This window comes from Bufo gargarizans, chromosome 8, assembly GCF_014858855.1.
Source record: "Bufo gargarizans isolate SCDJY-AF-19 chromosome 8, ASM1485885v1, whole genome shotgun sequence".
Lineage (NCBI taxonomy): Eukaryota > Metazoa > Chordata > Amphibia > Anura > Bufonidae > Bufo > Bufo gargarizans.
Window position 1 is genome coordinate 119,588,034 of NC_058087.1, and position 20,498 is coordinate 119,608,531.

Consider the following 20,498-nt stretch of genomic DNA (forward strand, 5'->3'; position numbering starts at 1 on the left):
GAGCCCCAGAGCTGCTCGTACTAGGCTGGGCCACAGGGTCCCTAGCATGTGGGTCCCCGCGATCCGCCTGGAGGTGTCTCTGCCGCCTTGGGGGCTCATCATCACTTGATGAGGAGGATGCGGATGACAACTGGAATGTGGGGTCATCCTCATCCTCACTGGGGCTCTCTGACTTGGTGGCAAGGAGGGCGTATGCCTCCTCGGCCGAGAACGTCCGGTGGGCACTTACCCTATAGCTATAAAAAAAAAAAAGTGTAAAAAATAAAAACATGAATTAAAAATGCGCTGTGGGGCGGGGTGGGCAATGCGCTAACAGTGGCCAGACGCAAAGAGTGGCGGCCACAGCGCGTGCAAAGGAAAAAAAATATATGCGCCCTGTGTCCTGAAGAAGTTAAGCGATTTTGTTTCCTGTTTCTTGTTCAAGGGAGAAGGAGACAGCGTCTCCAGAGGTGCTGTCACAGGCTCAAGGAAAACTCATTACTGTAATTTTCTGATGACGCATTCCCTTTTAATATGAAATATCTTCAGAACATTAAACCTAATTTTTCCAGACACCATTGGAAGTAAATGAATGGTTAGACAGGATGGTCGGGTGAAGGAGTTGGAGTGTGGGTGGGGGATGGAGGGTCTTATGCGGGGCAATGGAGTTGCCTTGTCCGCAGACCAGCGGAAGGGGAACTACTTGGGGGGGGGGGCGGGGGGGGGAGAGGAATGGGAACCCCCTTTTTTTTTTTTTTTTTTTTTCTCTGTTCTTCCATCCCTCTGCTAGATGATTAAAGTTGTTTCGCTAAACGTGAGAGGTTGGTGAGGAGGTTCTTGCCAGCCATTGTCTGCCTCCAAGAGACGCATTTACTTAAAGATTCTCTTTTATGGATGGAAAAAGGGTGGATAGGGAAGGGGTACCACTCTATGTATACTACTTATTCTAGAGGGGTTTCGATACTGGTACATAAGAAGATAGTTGTCAAATGCGAGGCGGACGACTATGGCAGGTACCTCTTTTCACATTGTAATATAGAAGGGGTCAATTTGATTATCGCAAATATATATATATATATATATCCCTCCACCATATAGGTCAGAAGTGCTGTACGAGTTGCATAGATTTATGCTGAATAGACTGGAATGTGTAATGATTGCGACAGGAGATTATAATGCGGTCATGGATCCACTCAGTGATAGACTGTCTAGTGGAGGGGGAAGAATACAAAATGTAGATCTGTATAAAATGGCCTTGGAATTAATTGGATAGATGTTTGGCGATATTTAAATCCAGAACAAACAATGTACTCTTGTTACTCTAAAACACACCAAACGTGGTCAAGGATAGATATGGTTCTAGGAAACAAAAATTTAATGACTCGGAGTAGGATTAAGATAAAGTATATGCCTATGGCCTTATCTGACCACAGTGCAGTAGTAATGGATCTTGATCTGAATAAGAACCAACATCTGCCGTTGTTTAAATTCAAGAGGAACATGAAAAGTTAAAAATACACTATATGGATAAAACAAGGAAGGGACTTTTTTTTCAAGGGTTTCAGTTAGCATCAGAAGGAGAAAAGGTTGGAAAAATTCTAGCAGGTATAGTGAAAAATCAGAGAGGGAAATCATGGATAGGGGCAATCAGGGATGATAGAGGTGAAATAATTAGCTCACCTGATGGAATAAAAAAAGTCTTTTGAGGACTACTTTCAGGAACTTTATAGGACTAAGGTGCAATATACTAAAAAAAAGACCTTGACGAGTATTTGGACCATATTGCGTTAACAGAGATAACTAAAGCACAAAAAGATTATTTGGATAAAGAAATATCTAATTCAGAAATAATAGAGGTTCTGGGTCAGGTGAAACCGGTAAAATCCCCGGGGAGCGATGGACTCCCCTTTGAAATTTATCAGAATTTTTCACAGGTTTTAATACCAGAATTAAGAGCGACATTGTGCGAAGCTAAAAAAAAACAGGTGAGCTACCAAAATCAATGAAAGAGGCAATTATAACCTTAATCCTAAAAAAGGGTAAAGATCAATTAGATCCGGCCTCATATAGACCAATATCTTTGCTGAATACGGAAGTTAAAATCCTAGCTAAAGTCTTGGCAGGAAGGCTATCCAAAGTAATTAAAGGCCTAATACAAGAAGATCAGACAGGTTTTATACCCGGAAGAACAATATACTCAAATATCAGAAGTAGGGGTGCACAGAAATTCCGGCAGCCGAAAATATCGGCCGAAAATGCACCTAATCCATTTCGGCCGATATTTGTACGAATCGGCAGAAAATAGCGGGGAGGGACTGGGAGGAGGAGCTGGGGGCCGGTGCGCTCACTGTGCTCCGGCCCCCAGCTCCAGTAGTTATAAAAAGTGTGCAATTAATACGGATTCTATTCATGAGGCCTCCTCTACGCACATCCTACTCACAGGGCTGTTCTGGCCGGCCGGGCAGACGAGCGGCAGCGTCACGACTGACGTTATGTGCCCGGCCTACTTTCTGAATGAAGGAGGCGGCGCAGGCATGTGACGTCAGTCGTGACGCTGCCGCTCGTCTGCCCGGCCGGCCAGAACAGCCCTGTGAGTAGGATGTTCGTAGAGGAGGCCTCATGAATAGAATCCGTATTAATTGCACACTTTTTATAACTACTGGAGCTGGGGGCCGGAGAACAGTGAACGCACCGGCCCCCAGCTCCTCCTCCCAGTCCCTCCCCGCTATTTTCTATTAATTGTACAATGGGGGGGGTCTGTGGATGGCACTGTTATGGGGTGGGTGGGGGTCTGTGGATGGCACTGTTATGAGGTGGGGGGTGGTCTGTGGGTGGTCTGTGGGTGGCACTGTTATGGGGTGGGTGGGGGTCTGTGGATGGCACTGTTATGAGGTGGGGGGTGGTCTGTGGATGGCACTGTTATGGGGTGGGTGGGGGTCTGTGGATGGCACTGTTATGAGGTGGGGGGGTCTGTGGATGGCACTGTTATGGGGTGGGTGGGGGTCTGTGGATGGCACTGTTATGGGGTGGAGGGTCTTTTAAAAGTATTTGGGCAAAAAGGCAGTTTCGGTTTCGGTCAAGGGGTATCCTGAATTTTCGGTTTCGGACCAGAATTTTCATTTCGGTGCACCCCTAATCAGAAGACTCTATCTTAATATTGAAGCCAATAATACAGAAGCTGATGAAAAAGCAATACTCTCATTGGATGCACAGAAAGCCTTTGACTGTATCGAATGGGAGTATTTGTGGGCAGTTTTGAGAAGGGTTGGTATAGGGGAGGGATTTATAACATTCAACTTATATATTCCAAGCCAACATCTCGGGTGATGGTGGATGGGAGCTTGTCCCTGCCTGTTGCCCTGTACAGGGATGCCCTCTCTCCCCGTTACTATTTGCTATTGCAATAGAACCCTTGGCATGTATGATAAGAAATAGTAGGGACTGCAGGGGGTTTCAATATAAGGAGGGAAATGAGAAATTAATAATGTACGCCGATGATATCTTATTATTTTTGCACAACACAGGGGATGAGTTTAACACTGTAATCGATATAATAGATAAGTTTTTTTTTTTTTTTCAGGTTTAAAGATAAATTGGGGGAAATCTCATATGATGCTATTAGGGAAAGGGATATCACAGAACGTCTCAAGGGTGCACGTGCTTGGGCAACACGAGAGCTTTAAATATCTAGGTATTCACATCTCGAGAAATACACAAGATTATGAAAAATTAAATGTAGTCCCTTTAATAAAAGAATTTAGAACTAAAATGCACATCTGGAAAAAATTACCAATGTCAATTCAGGGTCGGGTGAATTTAATAAAAATTATTTTTCTCCCAAAAATACTCTGTGATACAAAATGCCCCAATATGGTTGTCCAAGAAAACTTTTAGGTTGCTGGACAGCCTAATGGGGGAATTTGTTTGGAAAGGCGAGACTCCAAGGCTAAGACGAGAAGTCCTTCAACTTCCAGTAAAAGAAGGTGGACTAGCAGTGCCCAATTGGTTTTTCTATTATTTAATTTCACAATATAGTCAGATAAAAGGAAGTCTGGAGGGTAGGGCTGAAACGATTATTCGAATAACTCGATTAAATAGAGTCAAAAAATTAATCGATGCAGTTTCCCTGCATCGAGGAATCGTTTACATCACGTGATCACAGAGCGGGAGTGAAATTAAGCGTCTCACTCACCGCTTCTGTGTCCTCCTGAGGTCAGAGAGGCAGGACTGAGCCGGCCGGCACAGCTGAGGGAGGAGGAGGGAGTCTCTCCCTCCCCACTGTGCGCGGCTGCCGCTGAAGACCAATGAGGACAGAGTAGGAGGAGGAGGGGAGGGGAGGGACTGTGGCCACTGCGCTACCAATGACTGTGCCGGCCATATCCCACCGGGTCCCCCTCCTCCCCCCCATCATTGGTGGCAGTGTCAGTTCCGATCGGAGCCCCAGCAGTGTAATGCTGGGGCTCCGATCGGTTACCATGGCAGCCAGGACGCTACTGAAGCCCTGGCTGCCATGGTATGTTAGTGAGCAGAGAGCAGCGCATTATACTCGCGTGCGCTGTGGCCGGCGGTCGCTCCTTCTCATAGGCCTGTGCGGCGCATTGCTAATGCTGTAAGCATTAGCAATCCGCCGCACAGACAGAAGAAGGAGCGACCGGCGGCCACAGCGCACGTGAGTATAATGCGCTGTTCTCTGCTCACTAACATACCATGGCAGCCAGGGCTTCAGTAGCATGACTCCTGGCTGCCATGGTAACCGATCGGAGCCCCAGCATTATACTGCTGGGGCTCCGATCGGAACTGACACTGCCACCAATGATGGGGGGAGGAGGGGGACCCTGTGGCCACTGCCACCAATGATTAATACTGGGGAGGGAGGGAGGGGGGTTGCGTTACCAGAGGGGGCAGGCAGATCAGAGGCTGGGGGGAGGGCGGCAGGCAGATCAGAGGCTGGGGGGAGGGGGGAGGCAGATCAGAGGCTGGGGGGAGGGGGGAGGCAGATCAGAGGCTGGGGGGGGAGGCAGATCAGAGGCTGGGGGGGAGGCAGATCAGAGGCTGGGGGGGGGGAGGCAGATCAGAGGCTGGGGGGGGGAGGCAGATCAGAGGCTGGGGGGGGGAGGCAGATCAGAGGCTGGGGGGGGAGGCAGATCAGAGGCTGGGGGGGGAGGCAGATCAGAGGCTGGGGGGGGAGGCAGATCAGAGGCTGGGGGGGAGGCAGATCAGAGGCTGGGGGGGAGGCAGATCAGAGGCTGGGGGGGAGGCAGATCAGAGGCTGGGGGGGGAGGCAGATCAGAGGCTGGGGGGGAGGAGGCAGATCAGAGGCTGGGGGGGAGGCAGATCAGAGGCTGGAGGGGGGCAGATGGAGAGAGAGTGGTTAATGGAGGCTGCAAGCACCACCTTGGCATGTATAAAGTTATTGGTTTAGAGAGGGGTTAATGAAGGCACCTCCAAGGTGCTTTCATTAACCTCTTCAAACCAATAACTTTATACATGCCTAATGCCAAGGTGCTTCCATTAACCCCTCCAAACCCAATGGGCATGTATAAAGTTATTGGTTTGGAGGGGTTAATGGAAGCACCTTGGCATTAGGCATGTATAAAGTTATTAACCCCTTCAAACCAATAACTTTATACATACCTAATTACGTACGTTATTTTAAGTAGCTTCTTCTTATTAGATTACTCAATGAATCGAGAAATATAATCGATAGAATACTCAATTACAAAAATATTCGTTTACTGCAGCCCTACTGGAGGGAGTAGTGGGGAGGGAGGAATTATTAAAGATGGGGTGGATTGGGGACACAAATTACCTAGAGGTGTTGGAATCAGGAACACTGGGGAAAAATAACACAAGAAATAGGATAATGAATTTAATGGAATGTATATGGGTGGAATTTAAAATAATAATGGAAATTAAAGGGTACTTGCAGTATACACCCATTTGGAAAAACATGAACTTAAAGGAAATCCAAAGGATTAGGCCTTATATTGACTGGGAAAAAAAGGGGATAAAATATTTGGCGCAAATATTTGAAGGACATAAATTGAAGGACCTAGCCACGTTAATAAAGGAGTTTGGGATCCACCAAAAAGAAAGTTATAAATATCTACAACTTAAAAATGCCGAAGATCATCCGCCAACCCAAATATATATATTAAAGAACATTCAAATAGAATATATACATTTACAAATGGAATGCAAAAAAATGGAACTACGGGAAAGAGATATAGAATTCTTATGGAGATGATGAAAGAACGGATTATAATCCCAGCAAGAGGAAAGTGGGAAAAAGAGATTTTGTCTTTTACGGAAGAAAAATGGATTGATGCCCTTGGAAGTTATTTTAAGGTATCAGATAGGGCCTCACATAAAATCTCCCAGTTTTTTATCGTCCATAGGTTACATCGATCTCCTTGGGCGTTAAGGAAAATGGGGGTTAGAGCCTCTGATAAATGCCCAAGATGTATGGGGGAGAGGGCTGATCTTATCCACTGTTTCTGGATATATCCTAAACTATTAAGATATTGGAAAGATATTGTAGATATAACATCTACAGTTTTGGGGGTCCAAATTCCGGAAGACCCAGCTGTTTGCATCCTGTCACATTTTTAATTAAAAAGAGAATTACAAACGGTAGTATGTAAAGTACTGTTTCAGGCTAGACTGCTCATACTTCGAAGATGGGTAAACAAAGACCCTCCTACAGTAGGACAGTGGCAGGAAACAGTGCGCAATCTGATCAAATTGGAACAGGCGGCTGAGAGATACAGGGGTAGAGATGAAAAAGTTAATAAAATCTGGAAGAAATGGTTGAATCAGGGCCAAGGTGTTTGAGTTCTGTGTTTTTTTTTTTTTTTTTTCTCTCCCTTCTCCCTTCTCCCATCTCCCATCTCCCCCTCTCTACTGGGTGGAGGGAGGGTAGTGGGGTTAAAAAGTTATTATGTATTAATTATTGTGATGACCTGTTGGACGGTCTGACATTATAAGCGATATTGTATGCAATTCAATTATTGTGATGACCTGTTGGACGGTCTGATATTGTATTCTTTTTTTTTTTTTTTTTATAACAATAAAGAACTATTTATAAAAAAAAAACTAATTTCCAATAAATGTCTTTGTTGTTATTTGCAGGAATGAATGCTGCGGTTCGTGCTGTGACTCGGATGGGTATTTATGTTGGAGCTAAAGTTTTCCACATATATGAGGTATTTTAATTTCCATAAATGGCTAAAAGGGTTTTCCGGGCTTTAAAAAAATTACTAAAAGCAGGAAATGTGATCAAAATATAATGGCTTATATTCCTGTGGTACGGTCTTGTCTTTATTGTGGGACAAGTCAACGTGTCATGCAGGTGACCACTACAGCCAGTCACCAGCCACAACGGTTTTGTCCTGTACAACCAGGTATAACGACTGAAGCCAGTGACTGACTACAGCGGTCACCTGGACATCTTCGCTGAACTCAAGGAAACTGAGACTGGTGGTAGCTGGTGCTTTTATATTTATTACACTCGCTACTTTAAAGAGGGGTGACTCCTCCATGGCTGTGAGCTGCCCAATTGCAGCGGAGAGCATCACAGCCAGGGAGAAGGTTAGCTTTTTTTTTTCTCCAGGGAGAAGTAGATACCACTTGAGAAACACAACTGTGTTTCTCAATTGGTATCTTCTTCTCCCTGGAGCAAAAAAAAGCTAAACTTCCTGGCTGTGAATCGCTCTGCTGCAATTGGACAGCTCACAGCCATGGAGAAAGAGACTCCCCTTGAGAAACACGGCCGTCTCCTCCTCCCTGTACCGTTGCCACTAATTAGCATACGTGTTGGGAAAGGAGAATGAGTGGCACAGCCCCCCAACGGAGCAGCGTATCTGAAAAAAATGTTTTCTGAGTCTTTATAACTGAGGACCTGTCCTCTGGATAGGTCAGCCGCATCTGATCTGTGGTTGTCAGACACCCAGGACTCCCGCCGATCAGCTTTCTGAAAAGGCAGTGGCGCTTGCAGTAGCGCTGAGGCGTTCTCCCTGCTCCCTGAGCACAGCACTGTACATTTTGATAGCGGCTGTTCTTTGTATCGCAGCTCTGCCCCATTCACTTCAATGGGGCAGAGCTACGCCTAAGACATGTTACTGATGAACGTGACGTCACATGACCTAGAGTAAGTTGAGAGAAGGCTGTGGCTCTACTAGGAGTGCCGGTGCCTTCTCAAATAGCTGAACTGTGAGGGTCCCCGGTGTCAGACCCCCACCGATTAGATACTAATGACTTATCCAGAGAATAGGTCACCCGTAGTTAAGTCTAGGAGAACCCATTAAAGGGGTTCTCCAGGCTTTTAATTTTTAATATCCTCAGGATAGGTCATCAATATCAGGTCGGCGGGGGTCCGGCACCCCCGCTAAACAACAGTTTGAAGAGGAGGCGCATGCCATGCAAGCGCTGCCTCCTCTTCACTGTTTGCCATCTTGCCGTCGCCTCTGCAGCGGTGAGCAGGTGTAAATACACCTAACAGTCCCATTCATTTCATAGGGACGGATCGTTCCCATACACTTGTATAGGAGAGATCCGTCCCATTGAAATTAATTGTAATTACACCTGCTCACCGCTGCATAGGTAATGGCTAAAAGGTAAACCGTGAAGAGCAGCACAACGTGCGCCTCCTCTTAAAATTGCTGATTGGCGGGGTTGCCGGGTGTCGGACCCCCGCCAATCTGATATTGATGACCTATTCTGAGTTATAGGTCATCAATATTAAAAGGCCGGAGAACCGTTTTTATTTTTTATTTTTATTTTTTATTCCAACCAACCCCTTTAATCCATATTCATTATGGAGTGACTGTATAAATATGCTGTATTAACCTACGTTCACAGTGAATCCGGTATCCTGTTCAAGCATGCAGCAGTATTTGTTCTGCCGAAACCTGGTATTTATGGAGGAAATGCAGCCGATTCACCGCCAGACCCCATTATAGTCAATGGGGATCCGGTGGTACACAGTAATATCTGGCAATGCTAGGCCTGAATTACTATATTCAAAGTCCTAGAGGCTTCATAGCTGAAATCTTTCCATGGCTCCGTGTGTATATATGGAAGCTTGTAGTGGTTATGTACATTATGGGAAGTGTAGTCTTTCCACCAGGCACTATTTAGTATTCTGATAGAGTACAATCTCTTTTATGGATGCTGAGCTGCGCTGTTGGAAACCAGTGCATGACTGTTTGGACATGAACCCTCTAATTGTACAGCACTGTGGAATATGTTGCCGCTATATAAAGATTGTTGTTCAGCAGGACTGTGAATGCGGCTGAGGAATATCATACAGGCTCTGATAACATACACTGTGCGCTTTCCATCTGCAGCCCAGGTAGAGTTTAGGGGGCTGCTCAGCACATATGATAACACCTGGTGTGACCTATTTATTATTTTTTTATTCTATGCCTTAAGTTTAAAAAGGGTGTAAAATCAGAAACAGATTTTTATTAAAATGGGTGTTCTGGCAGTTTTAAAATTCCTAAAATGCATTGATTGACAGTCCCTTGCTATGTCATCTCCTTAACAGCCCCCCCCCCCCTCCATAACAGCCATATATTCCACATAAGGGCTCATGCACTGAAATGTATGTATTTTGCGGTCTGCAAAACACTGATCCGCAAAAAAAACTGGTTACGTCCGTCTGGAATGAAATATTCCAGTTGCAAATCTTTTTTTAATTACATAGTAGAATGCATTGAGAACAATCTAATATATAAAGCCGTGTGTGTGTTTGTGTATGTGTATGTATGTATGTCTGCTAAAGGAATCCGCATCGTCGCATTTACAATTGTGAAATTTGGCACTCGGGTACATCAGGTGTCCGGGAAGGTTTTAGACCAGGTCTGAGCTCTCCCCAAAAATGCATTAGCCAATAGAAGCTTGGCCACATGACTCTTATCGGCCAATAGAAGCTCGCAGGCCTTTGCCTCCACATACACAGTTTTACTCCAGGGTACCATAACAACCCAGCCATTTTTATTCACTGCTGTAGGTGAGCTTTAAAGGAAATGGGTCACCAGGATAATCGCTATAGAAGTAAAGCCATAGCCTAATAGCGCTTAGTACCTTATTCCAAGATGTGCCTTTTTTTTCCCAGCAATAAGATGTTTTTATCCTCTGAAAATCCGGTTTATTTAGTATGCAAATGAGCCTGTAAGGTGCCCAGTGGGGTGTCACTCTTGCAGGAAGGAGCCCAGACATGCCCCCTGCCACAATGTGTCCACCCTCAAAAGACAAAACCCGCCCCCAGGTCCTGCTAAACCACACCCCTGATCCGGTTAGGCCATGCCCACTCCTCAGCCAATGGGGATTGAAAAAAATGAAGGTAAAAATCAGCTTCTGTCAGCTGCAGGGGTGGGAGAGACTGTGACTTTCTGAAATTTTAGCAAAAAAAATGACATTTTTCACGTTCAGTTGTAATTTTTTTTTTAAAAAAACGACATCCATATATAAATTTTTCGCTAAATTTATTGTTCTACATGTCTTTGATAAAAAAATAAAATAAAATGTTTGGGTAGAAAAAAAATGGTTTGGGTAAAAGTTATAGCGTTTACAAACTATGTGAATTTCCGCTTTTTGAAGCAGCTCTGACTTTCTGAGCACCTGTCATGTTTCCTGAGGTTCTACAATGCCCAGACAGTAGAAAAACCCCACAAATGACCCCATTTTGGAAAGTAGACACCCTAAGGTATTCACTGATGGGCATAGTGAGTTCATAGAACTTTTTATTTTTTGTCACAAGTTAGCGGAAAATGATGAATTTTTTTTTCTTTTTTTTTTTCCCTTTTTTTTTTTTCCTTTTTTTTTTTTTCCCTTAAAAGTCTCATATTCCACTAACTTGTGACAAAAAATAAAAACTTCCATGAACTCACTATGCCCATCATGAAATACCTTGGGGTGTCTTCTTTCCAAAATGGGGAAATGGGGTCACTTGTGGGGTAGTTATACTGCCCTGGCATTTTAGGGGCCCAAATGTGTGCGAAGTAGTTTGAAATCAAAATCTGTAAAAAAAAAATGGCCTGTGAAATCCGAAAGGTGGTCTTTTGGAATTTGTACCCCTTTGCCCACCTAGGCTGCAAAAAAGTGTCACACATGTGGTATCGCCGTACTCAGGAGAAGTTGGGGAATGTGTTTTGGGGTGTCATTTTACATATACCCATGCTGGGTGAGATAAATATCTCGGCAAAAGACAACTTTTCCCATTTTATTTATTTTATTTGACCAAGATATGTGTGATACCACATGTGTGTTTCAATTTCAATGGTCAGTATAGACCTAGAATCCCTTTGGGGGTCTCTAACTAATGTTAATTAATATTTTATTGATATGTATTAAAAGAAGATTATACTTCACACACACAAGAAAAGTAGGAGTTTGTAAAATTATCAGTGTCTGATGGCAAATGAGCTGAATCCTCTTATGGTGACTGCCACGGTCACTAATTAAATATGTCAGTTCACGGACAACTAGGTGGTGGGTGTGTTATTGAGGTGTGTTCATTGTCTCCATCCACTCTCCTGGCTAGCTTGGACGTTGAAGCCCTCTATAGCAACATTGATCATGAACTGGGCATCAAAGCTACCAAATTCTTTCTGGACACGAAAAGCACTAATTTTCACGAGCACAATGATTTCATTCTGAATTTATTAAGATTTATTTTGACTCACAATTATTTTCTCTGTAACGGTACCTTCTATCAACAGATGAAGGGTACCGCGATGGGGACCCCCTGTGCACCGACTTTTGCTAATTTGTTTTTGGGGTGGTGGGAAGACACTATTGTTTTCATTGACACCATGGCACAATTCACTAGTCACATCTTATTTTGGGGTAGATTTATTGACAATGTTTTGTTATTTTGGGAGGGGGAGGAACGTGAATTTGTCACTTTCGTTGACCAGTTGAACCACAATGATATAGGTATGCACTTTACCTGTGAAATTAATTCCAAACAAATATGCTTTCTGGATCTTTTGATCCAGAAGGATGATGATGGACAGATCCTTACGGAAATTTACAGAAAACCCACCTCCACAAACAGCCTCCTGCACTGGACCAGTTGGCATCCAGTGGCATTGAGAAAAGGTATACCAGTGAGGCAGTATTTGAGAGCGAGGAGGAATTGTACTACAGATGAGATCTTTTTTAAAAGAGGCTGGTGAGCTCTATAATCGCTTTAGAAGTAGGGGTTATCCCAGAAAATGCCTGAAAAGGGCCTTCAATCGTGCCAAAAGTACAAATAGGGAAGATTTAATTTTGCAGGACCAAAGGAAAAATCAGCAAAAACAGGAGCATAGGATTAGATGCATAGGAACTTATGATTGTGGTAATCAACAAGTCATGAATATCCTCAAAAAACATTGGAGACTACTTACCAGCGAATTGAGAACTGTACTACCGCCATATCCCAGCGTCACATACAGGAGGGGTCCAAATTTAAGGGACAAGCTGGTCCACAGTTTTCTTCCTGAAAAAATGAAAAAAAATCCAAATTGGTTAAAATCCACTATCATTGGCTCCTTCCCCTGTGGAAATTGCATCTTTTGTAAGTACCTCCCCAGAGTTAAAAAATTCAATAACCCCATGGATGGACGTGAATACACAATAAGAGAGTTTTTTTAACTGCCGTAGTAGTGGCATTGTGTATATTGCCTCCTGTAATTGTCCGAAGCTGTATGTGGGCAAGACCACACAGGAGTTGAGACGAAGAATATCTGGCCATATCAGTGCTATTAACACTGGTAAAGACACATCGCTCTACAGGCATATCTCATACACCCATGGGGGAAACGTGGAGGTCCTGAAATTTTGGGGACTGAAGAAAATAAACCTGGGACCAAGAAGAGGCAATTTGGATGTTAAACTTCTACAGGAGGAGGCCAAATGGATACATCGACTTCAGACTCTTAGTCCAGGAGGCCTAAATGAAGGCTTCTCGTATGCTGCGTTCATTTAAGCTGAATATACAGTAATATAAGAAAGTTTAACAACTTAATCATTACGGAATGAAAAAATCATACTAAGTAAGGAGAGTAGGCCAGTGATGACCCGACTGTGTATCGTCCACATCCCCCCCCCCGTGACAAATTAAGTACCATCTCTACTATATAAGATGGTTAACCAGCAGATAATGTGGGCATAGGTCAACCGTATTAATAACCTCTTAGGTAACTGTTAATTATGGCACTAAATTGTGGACTCCAACCTTATGCAACGATCTAGTGTGAGATACATCATGCACCGATCAAATGCTGATATCACAATCTGTCTGCTCGACTCTAGAAGTGGTTTGGTCCAGATAATGGTATATAGAAAAGAATATCTCTATCCCTGCGGAACTGGTTATATCTTATTTTTCCCTACGGGTGTGTAGACAGGAATATTTATTTGTTCTTTTGGCAAACTTTGAATAGAAGCCATAAATGGGTATTTGACTGATTGTTACCTTATGTCAGAAGACTTGAGGGACGGAGAGTCCCCCTGACACTCTAGCTACTGTTACTCACTCAACACCTAGACACTGGTGACCCCAAAGGGGTTAATAAACAGTGCGACTGGACGGGAGCCTTGGAGGCAAACTGGCTGACATCGATATTTCTTTTTTTTTTTAAAGAGATTTTATTAAGGGATAGAGAACGTCCTTGTCACTCGATCTATTGCTATCTATTCTACATCCCAGATACTGGTAACCCTGAAGGGGTTAATAGCGCGATGGGTTGGGAGTCTCGGAGGCAGAGGGGCGTATACTTACCACAATGACAAGCCTGCAGATGAGACCGGACGGACCAATGAAACGGCAGAGTCGTCTGTTGTTTACCGGCTTGTCCCAGTGACGTAGGAGCAGGGACGCGCATAGGATATGCGTCACCAGACTTCCCTAGTTACCTTGGGACTCCTGATTGGCGGCATTGAGTTGTGAGTGGCCGCGATTGACAGGGGGGCGGGATACTAAACGGTATATAGCGGGGGCATGACTGGCGCGCGCGCATATATACCCCATTTCCCCTGACGAAGCCACTTGTTGTGGCGAAACATGTCGGGAGGGGTGGTATAGCGTGTTTTAGGTTTTAGACAGTGTATGGCAGTGAGGATCGGATAAAGTTAGGACGAGGGACAGCTAGTGTATAAGGAGTGTTTAAGACTGAGGGAATAGGCCACCGCGAGACCTCTATCAATAGTAATAGAAGCAGGCCCTCAGTGAGGGTTAGCTTAGGACCAATTCTAGTGCAGATAGTGGCGAGACGCGGCAACAATGTTGCAGCACGTCTATCCCTGACAGGGAATAGAGACTGTGGGCCCTGACAGGAGTGCACGCTTGTTGCAAGTGGCGCACCTTGGCTGGAGATCGTTGCAAAATAGCAATTGAGTATCTCTTAAATGGTTGTGACAGACGGGTGGATGAGACCCGTACTGCCTACCTGGATATAAGTGTGACATATGTGGTAAACACAAACACGACTCCCAATAACACACCCACCACCTAGTTGTCCGTGAATTGACATATTTAACCCTTTCACGTCTGCAATCTGTATATATATATGTGATAGCTGCACATACCCCGTGCAGCTACCACGTGTGTATATATACGTTCTGGCAGCTCTTTAATCCAAGCGCTGCAAAGCGCTTGGATTAAAGCTTCTGCCCCTGCCCTGTATGCTGTCACGGACAGCATACAGTGCAGTAATGCCGGCAAGGGACCAATCAGAGTGGCCCCTTGCCGGCAATCAATCTGATTGGTTAGTCTGTGCAGACCAACCAATCGGATCGCGGCAGCGTTAAAATGCCGGTTTCAGGCTCTGATCTGCGCTCTGCAGAGCGTGTCCTCGTGCCCCCCGATCCTCCAAGCCTTTGGTGCCCCTCTGTGGTCCCCCCCCATCTGTGCCCCGCTGACCTGTGCCACGCCTCCTGCGCAGCTGCGCTGATCTCCTTCCTGCCCTGATGCGGTCCGCCCCCTCCCCGCCCCCTGCATTCATTTTCTGAAAAAATGAAAAAATAAAATACACATATTAGGTGTCACCGCGTCCGTAACGACCGTCTCTATAAATATATCACGTGATGGACCCCGTCCGATAAACACCATAAAAATAAATTTAAAAAAAACAGTGCCAAAAAAGCTATTTTTGTCACCTTACATCACAAAAAGTGCAACAGCAAGCGATCAAAAAGGCTTATGACCCCCAAAATAGTACCAATCAAACCATCACTTTGTCCCGCAAAAAATGATACCCTTTTTAAGACAATCGCCCAGAAAATAAAAAAGCTATGGCTCTCAGACTATAGAGACACTAAAACATCATTTTTTTGGTTTCAGAAATGCTATTATTGTGTAAAACTTAAATAAATAAGAAAAAGTATACATATTAGGTATTGCCACGTCCGTAACGATCTTCTCTATAAAACTATCACATGACCTAACTCCTCAGATGAACGCTGTGAAAATAAATAAATGAAAACTGTTCCAAAACAGCCAATTTTTGGGTCACCTTGCCCCATAAAGTGTAATAATGAATGATCAAAAAATCCTATGTACCCAAAAATGATACCAATAAAAACCTCAACACTTTCTGCAAAAAACGAGCCCCTGCACAAGACGATCGGCAGAAAAATAAAAAACATATGGCGTTCAGAAAACCAATCCAGCACAATCTGCCTTCCAAAAACCGTATGTCATTACTTTCCTTCTGCGCCCTGCCGTGTGCCCGTACAGCAGTTTACGACCACATGTGGGGTGTTTATGTAAACCGCGGAATCAGGGTAATAAATATTGAGTTTTGTTTGGCTGTTAACCCTCAATGTGTTAAAGAAAAAATATATATAAAATGGAAAATCTGCCAAAAAAGTGAAATTTTTAAATTTCATCTCCATTTTCCTTTAATTCTTGTGGAACGCCTAAAGGGTTAACAAAATTTGTAAAATCAGTTTTGAGTAACTTGAGGGGTGTAGTTTCTATAATGGTGTCATTTATGGGGGTATCCACTATGTAAGCCCCACAAAGGGACTTCAGACCTGAACTGGTCCTTAAAAAGTGGGTTTTGGAAATTTTCTTAAAAATTGTAAGAATTGCTTCTAAACTTCTAAGCCTTCTAACGTCCTAAAAAAATAAAATGACATTTCCAAAATGATGCCAACATAAAGTAGACATATGGGGAATGTTAAGTAATAAATATTTTATTAGGTATGACTTTCTGTTTTAGAAGCAGAGAAATGGAAATTTGGAAAATTGTGAATTTTTCCTAATTTTTGGTAAATTTGGGATTTTTTCATAAATAAAGGTGAAATATATTGACTCAAATATATGACTATCATGAAGTACAATGTGTCACGAGAAAACAATCTCAGAATGGCGTGGATAAGTAAAAGTGTTCAAAAGCTATTACCACATAAAGTGACGCATGTCAGATTTGTAAATTTTGACCTGGACACTGGGGCATCAATGACCCTTGGTCATGAAAGGGTTAATTAGTGACCGTGGCAGTCACCATAAGAGGATTCAGCTCATTTGCCATCAGACACTGATAATTTTACAAACTCCTACTTTTCTTGTGTGTGTGAAGTATAATCTTCTTTTAATACATATCAATAAAATATTAATTTTAACATTAGTTAGAGACCCCCAAAGGGATTCTAGGTCTATACTGACCATTGAAATTGAAACGTATTGATATCCCGAGGGTCTCTATAAGGGACTTAGCTTATTGCAATACCACATGTGTGACACTTTTTTGCAGCCTAGATGCGCAAAGGTGCCCAAATTCCTTTTAGACATTTGGATCCCAGACTTCTTCTCATGCTTTAGGGCCCCTAAAAAGCCAGGGCAGTATAAATACCCCACATGTGACCCCATTTTGGAAAGAAGACACCCCAAGATATTCAATGAGGGGCATGGCGAGTTCATAGAATTTTTTATTTTTTGACACAAGTTAGCGGAAATTTTTTTTTTTTTTCTCTCTCACATTCAAGTCTCACTTTCCGCTAACTTGGGACAAAAATTTCAATCTTTCATGGACTCAATATGCCCCTCAGCGAATACCTTGGGGTGTCTTCTTTCCAAAATGGGGTCATTTGTGGGGTGTTTGTACTGCCCTGGCATTTGAGAGTCTCCGCAATCATTACATGTATGGCCAGCATTAGGAGTTTCTGCTATTCTCCTTATATTGAGCATACAGGTAATGAGATGTTTTTTTTTTTTTTTCCCGTTCAGCCTCTGGGCTGAAAGAAAAAATGAACGGCACAGATTTCTTCATTCGCATCGATCAATGTGGATGAATAAATCTCTGCCCCAAAAAAAAAAGGGAGGGGAAAGGCGTCTGCCAGGACATAGGAGCTCCGCCCAACATCCATACCCACTTAGCTCGTATGCCCTGGCCCTGTGGATGAATAAATCATTGCCGTGATTTTTTTAATATAATTTTTTTATATACAAAGTGTTTGCCAAAGCATATGAACACCGCCGCCTCCTCAGCTCATATGCCTCGGCAAACGTATCTTTTACTGCAGAGGAGAAATCTCGTCTTGAAGCGCCGCATACACCGACTTTTGTGTAATCTGAAAGCAGCGCAATGCTTCTGTCAGAATGCACCTCAGTGCTACAGCTAGTCGATCGGTTGGTCCACCTGGAAGGTAAAAAAAAAAAAAGAAAAGAAAAGAACAGGCCGCAACGCAATAGATTTATTAACTTTATAATAACTTTTGAACAGAACATATAAACTTTAACTTTTTGAACATAACGTTAACTTTTTTGCATACTGGTGATTTTATTTTAATTTTTACCTTTTATAGGACAAACCTCTCCTTCCCCATGGGACAATGTGCAAAGCGCAAATCGCCCAAAGATGTGGCGAAGTACATTATGCACTTTGTCCCAGGTGAAAGGAGAGGTTTGCAGCAGCTGTGTGTGAATGGGCCCTAATAGCCCTGTATGCCTGTCCTGTGAGATGCAATCCCTATGCTAAGTGTACCTGTGTGTGGTACTTCCGGAAACACTCCCCTAAGCATAGGGCAGGGTGGTCAGGGCAGTCAGGACAGAAATAGCGGGTGTCACGCCTTATTCCACTCCTGCTACAGACACATCATCTTTTTCGGGGTGTCGGTTGGTGTGAGGTACCGGCAACGACACTGGGGAAATGTCGCTCGTGTAGACGGCTAACTACACTGGTGGATGGGGCCACTGAACCTCCTGGATACAGGAGGTTCTCAATGATCTCTTCCTGAAATTTGAGAAGGATCCTATTCTATATATCACTGAATAATTAGTCCTACTAAAACTTAACTTTTATATCGATATAATTTAAAATAAGTCCCACATTGAGAATTTAGATAACTATATATATATATATATATAAACGATAGGTATGTGTATTATAAGCAGACCAGGAGTATATATATTTTTTCCGATTGCTCTTTTTGACAATATAGTCACCTACTCACGGTTTGATGAGGATAAGGAGATGTATCCGACCAAAAGAGACAAATGAATGTTCAATAGAGGGTCCAACAGGGTTCCAGAAGGAGTTCTTCACGACAGATGTACTGAAGGAAAAAATAAAAACAAAGGATCCTATTCTCCCAGCCTTACTGTAGAGAACAAAACTATTATATGCAGCCAATTGAATTAAATCTACAGACACCTTCTTATACCCGCGTCGGGAAACTAAATACGGAGCCAACATCTGGTCATTTAAGTCCACCCCTCCCATGAGCAAATTATAGTCGTGGATACAGAGGGGCTTTTCTGGTTGCTCGTTCAATTTGGATTGTCGTCTCTGCGTGAATGGAGGAGAGCATGTAAACGTCACGCTTGTCTCTCCATTTCACCGCGAGCAGTTCATTATTACACAAGGCAGCCCTCTCCCCCCTTGCAAGACGGGTTGTAACGAGCCGTTGCGGGAAGCCCGCGCGACCAGTTCGCGCGGTGTCACAGCAGCCAATCTGTTCTATGAACAAATGCCTGAAGAGGGGCACACTTGTGTAGAAATTGTCCACATAAAGATGGTACCCCTTGCCAAATAAGGGTGACACCAAGTGCCAGACTGTCTTCCCACTGCTCCCCAGGTAGTCAGGGCAACCGACCGTCTCCAGGGTCTTATCTTTACCCTCATAGATCTGAAATTTGTGGGTATAGCCTGTGGCCCTTTCACAGAGCTTATACAATTTGACCCCATACCGGGCGCGCTTGCTTGGAATGTATTGTTTGAAGCCAAGGCGCCCTGTAAAATGTATAAGGGACTCGTCTACGCAGATGTTTTGCTCAGGGGTATACAAATCTGCAAATTTCTGGTTGAAGTGGTCTATGAGGGGCCGGATTTTGTGGAGCCGGTCAAAAGCTGGGTGGCCTCTGGGACGGGAGGTGGTGTTGTCGCTAAAGTGCATGAAACGCAGGATGGTCTCAAATTGTGTCCTGGACATAGCAGCAGAGAACATGGGCATATGACGAATTGGGTTTGTGGACCAATATGACCGCAATTCATGCTTTTTGAGGAGAAGGCCCAGAAAAATTTTAATTTCGGAAACTTGGACTGGTTTTCACCGGAAAGGCTGGGCATAAAAGCTTCCCAAGTTGGCGGATATAAATTGAGTGGCATACCGATTTTGTTTCTGCCACGACTATGTCCAAGAGCTCTGAAGTCAAGAACAGCTCAAAAAATCCCATTGCCGAACCAATCTGAGCTGTCTCAACCCGAACTCCAGACTGGGCGGTGAAAGGGGGAACTACAGGTGCGGCTGAAGTTGGGGACTGCCAATCAGGGTTTGCCAGCACCTCAGGGACTCTAGGGGGTCTATGGGCCTGTCTGTGCGGTTGCTGCGACGGGGTAACTATTGCAAGTGCCACCGTACCAGCTTCAACTGCCCTTCTGGTGCCCGCCACTTCACCAGGTAATCCGACAGCGGCAGCCCCACTCTGCTGCCCTTGAAGCGGATCCTGTGCAACCTGTGGTCTAGCGACACGGGGCCGGGTACGCCTGGTGCTATCAGGGACCTCAACCTCCTCATCTGAACTGTGGGTCAGCTTTCTACAGGTTCATATTCTGACCCGCTAGATTCGTCAGATGAGGGTTCCCATTCCTCATCCGACTGGGTCAGAAGCCTGTAGGCCTCTTCAGAAGAATACCCCCTCTTTGACATTTGGACTACTAAATTTAGGGGGTATTCCCTGAGACTACCCAAGAAAAAAAGCAAGCCTGTCTTACAAATGGGAGGCTAGCGAAGTACCGGAGGCCGCTGCGATTGATAAAAAAAAATCAAAACTGATTTTTTTTATCGCCGCAGCGCTTGTAAAGTGATTGTGCAGTAATCAAAAAATAATAATTTTTTGTCACTGCGGCGGGGCGGGCTTGGGTGAACGCACGTGTGGGCGACCGATCAAACACTGCGTTTTGGGTGGAGGGCGAACTAAGGTGACACTAATACTATTTTATAGATCTGACTGTGATCAGTTTTGATCACTTACAGATACTATAAAAGTACAAAAGCTGATTAGCGATACGCTAATCAGCAAATAA

At 44.1% G+C, this 20,498-nt stretch overlaps 1 protein-coding gene across 1 annotated transcript in view; it reads left to right on the forward strand.

The window, feature by feature from the left end:
- LOC122945306 (ATP-dependent 6-phosphofructokinase, liver type) overlaps nucleotides 1–20,498 on the forward strand; it is a 378,493-nt gene that overhangs the window by 65,211 nt on the left and 292,784 nt on the right. The window contains exon 2 of the mRNA XM_044304347.1: nucleotides 7,111–7,184. Coding sequence (XP_044160282.1) covers nucleotides 7,111–7,184 — 74 coding nt within the window. The remainder of the gene's footprint in view (nucleotides 1–7,110; nucleotides 7,185–20,498) is intronic.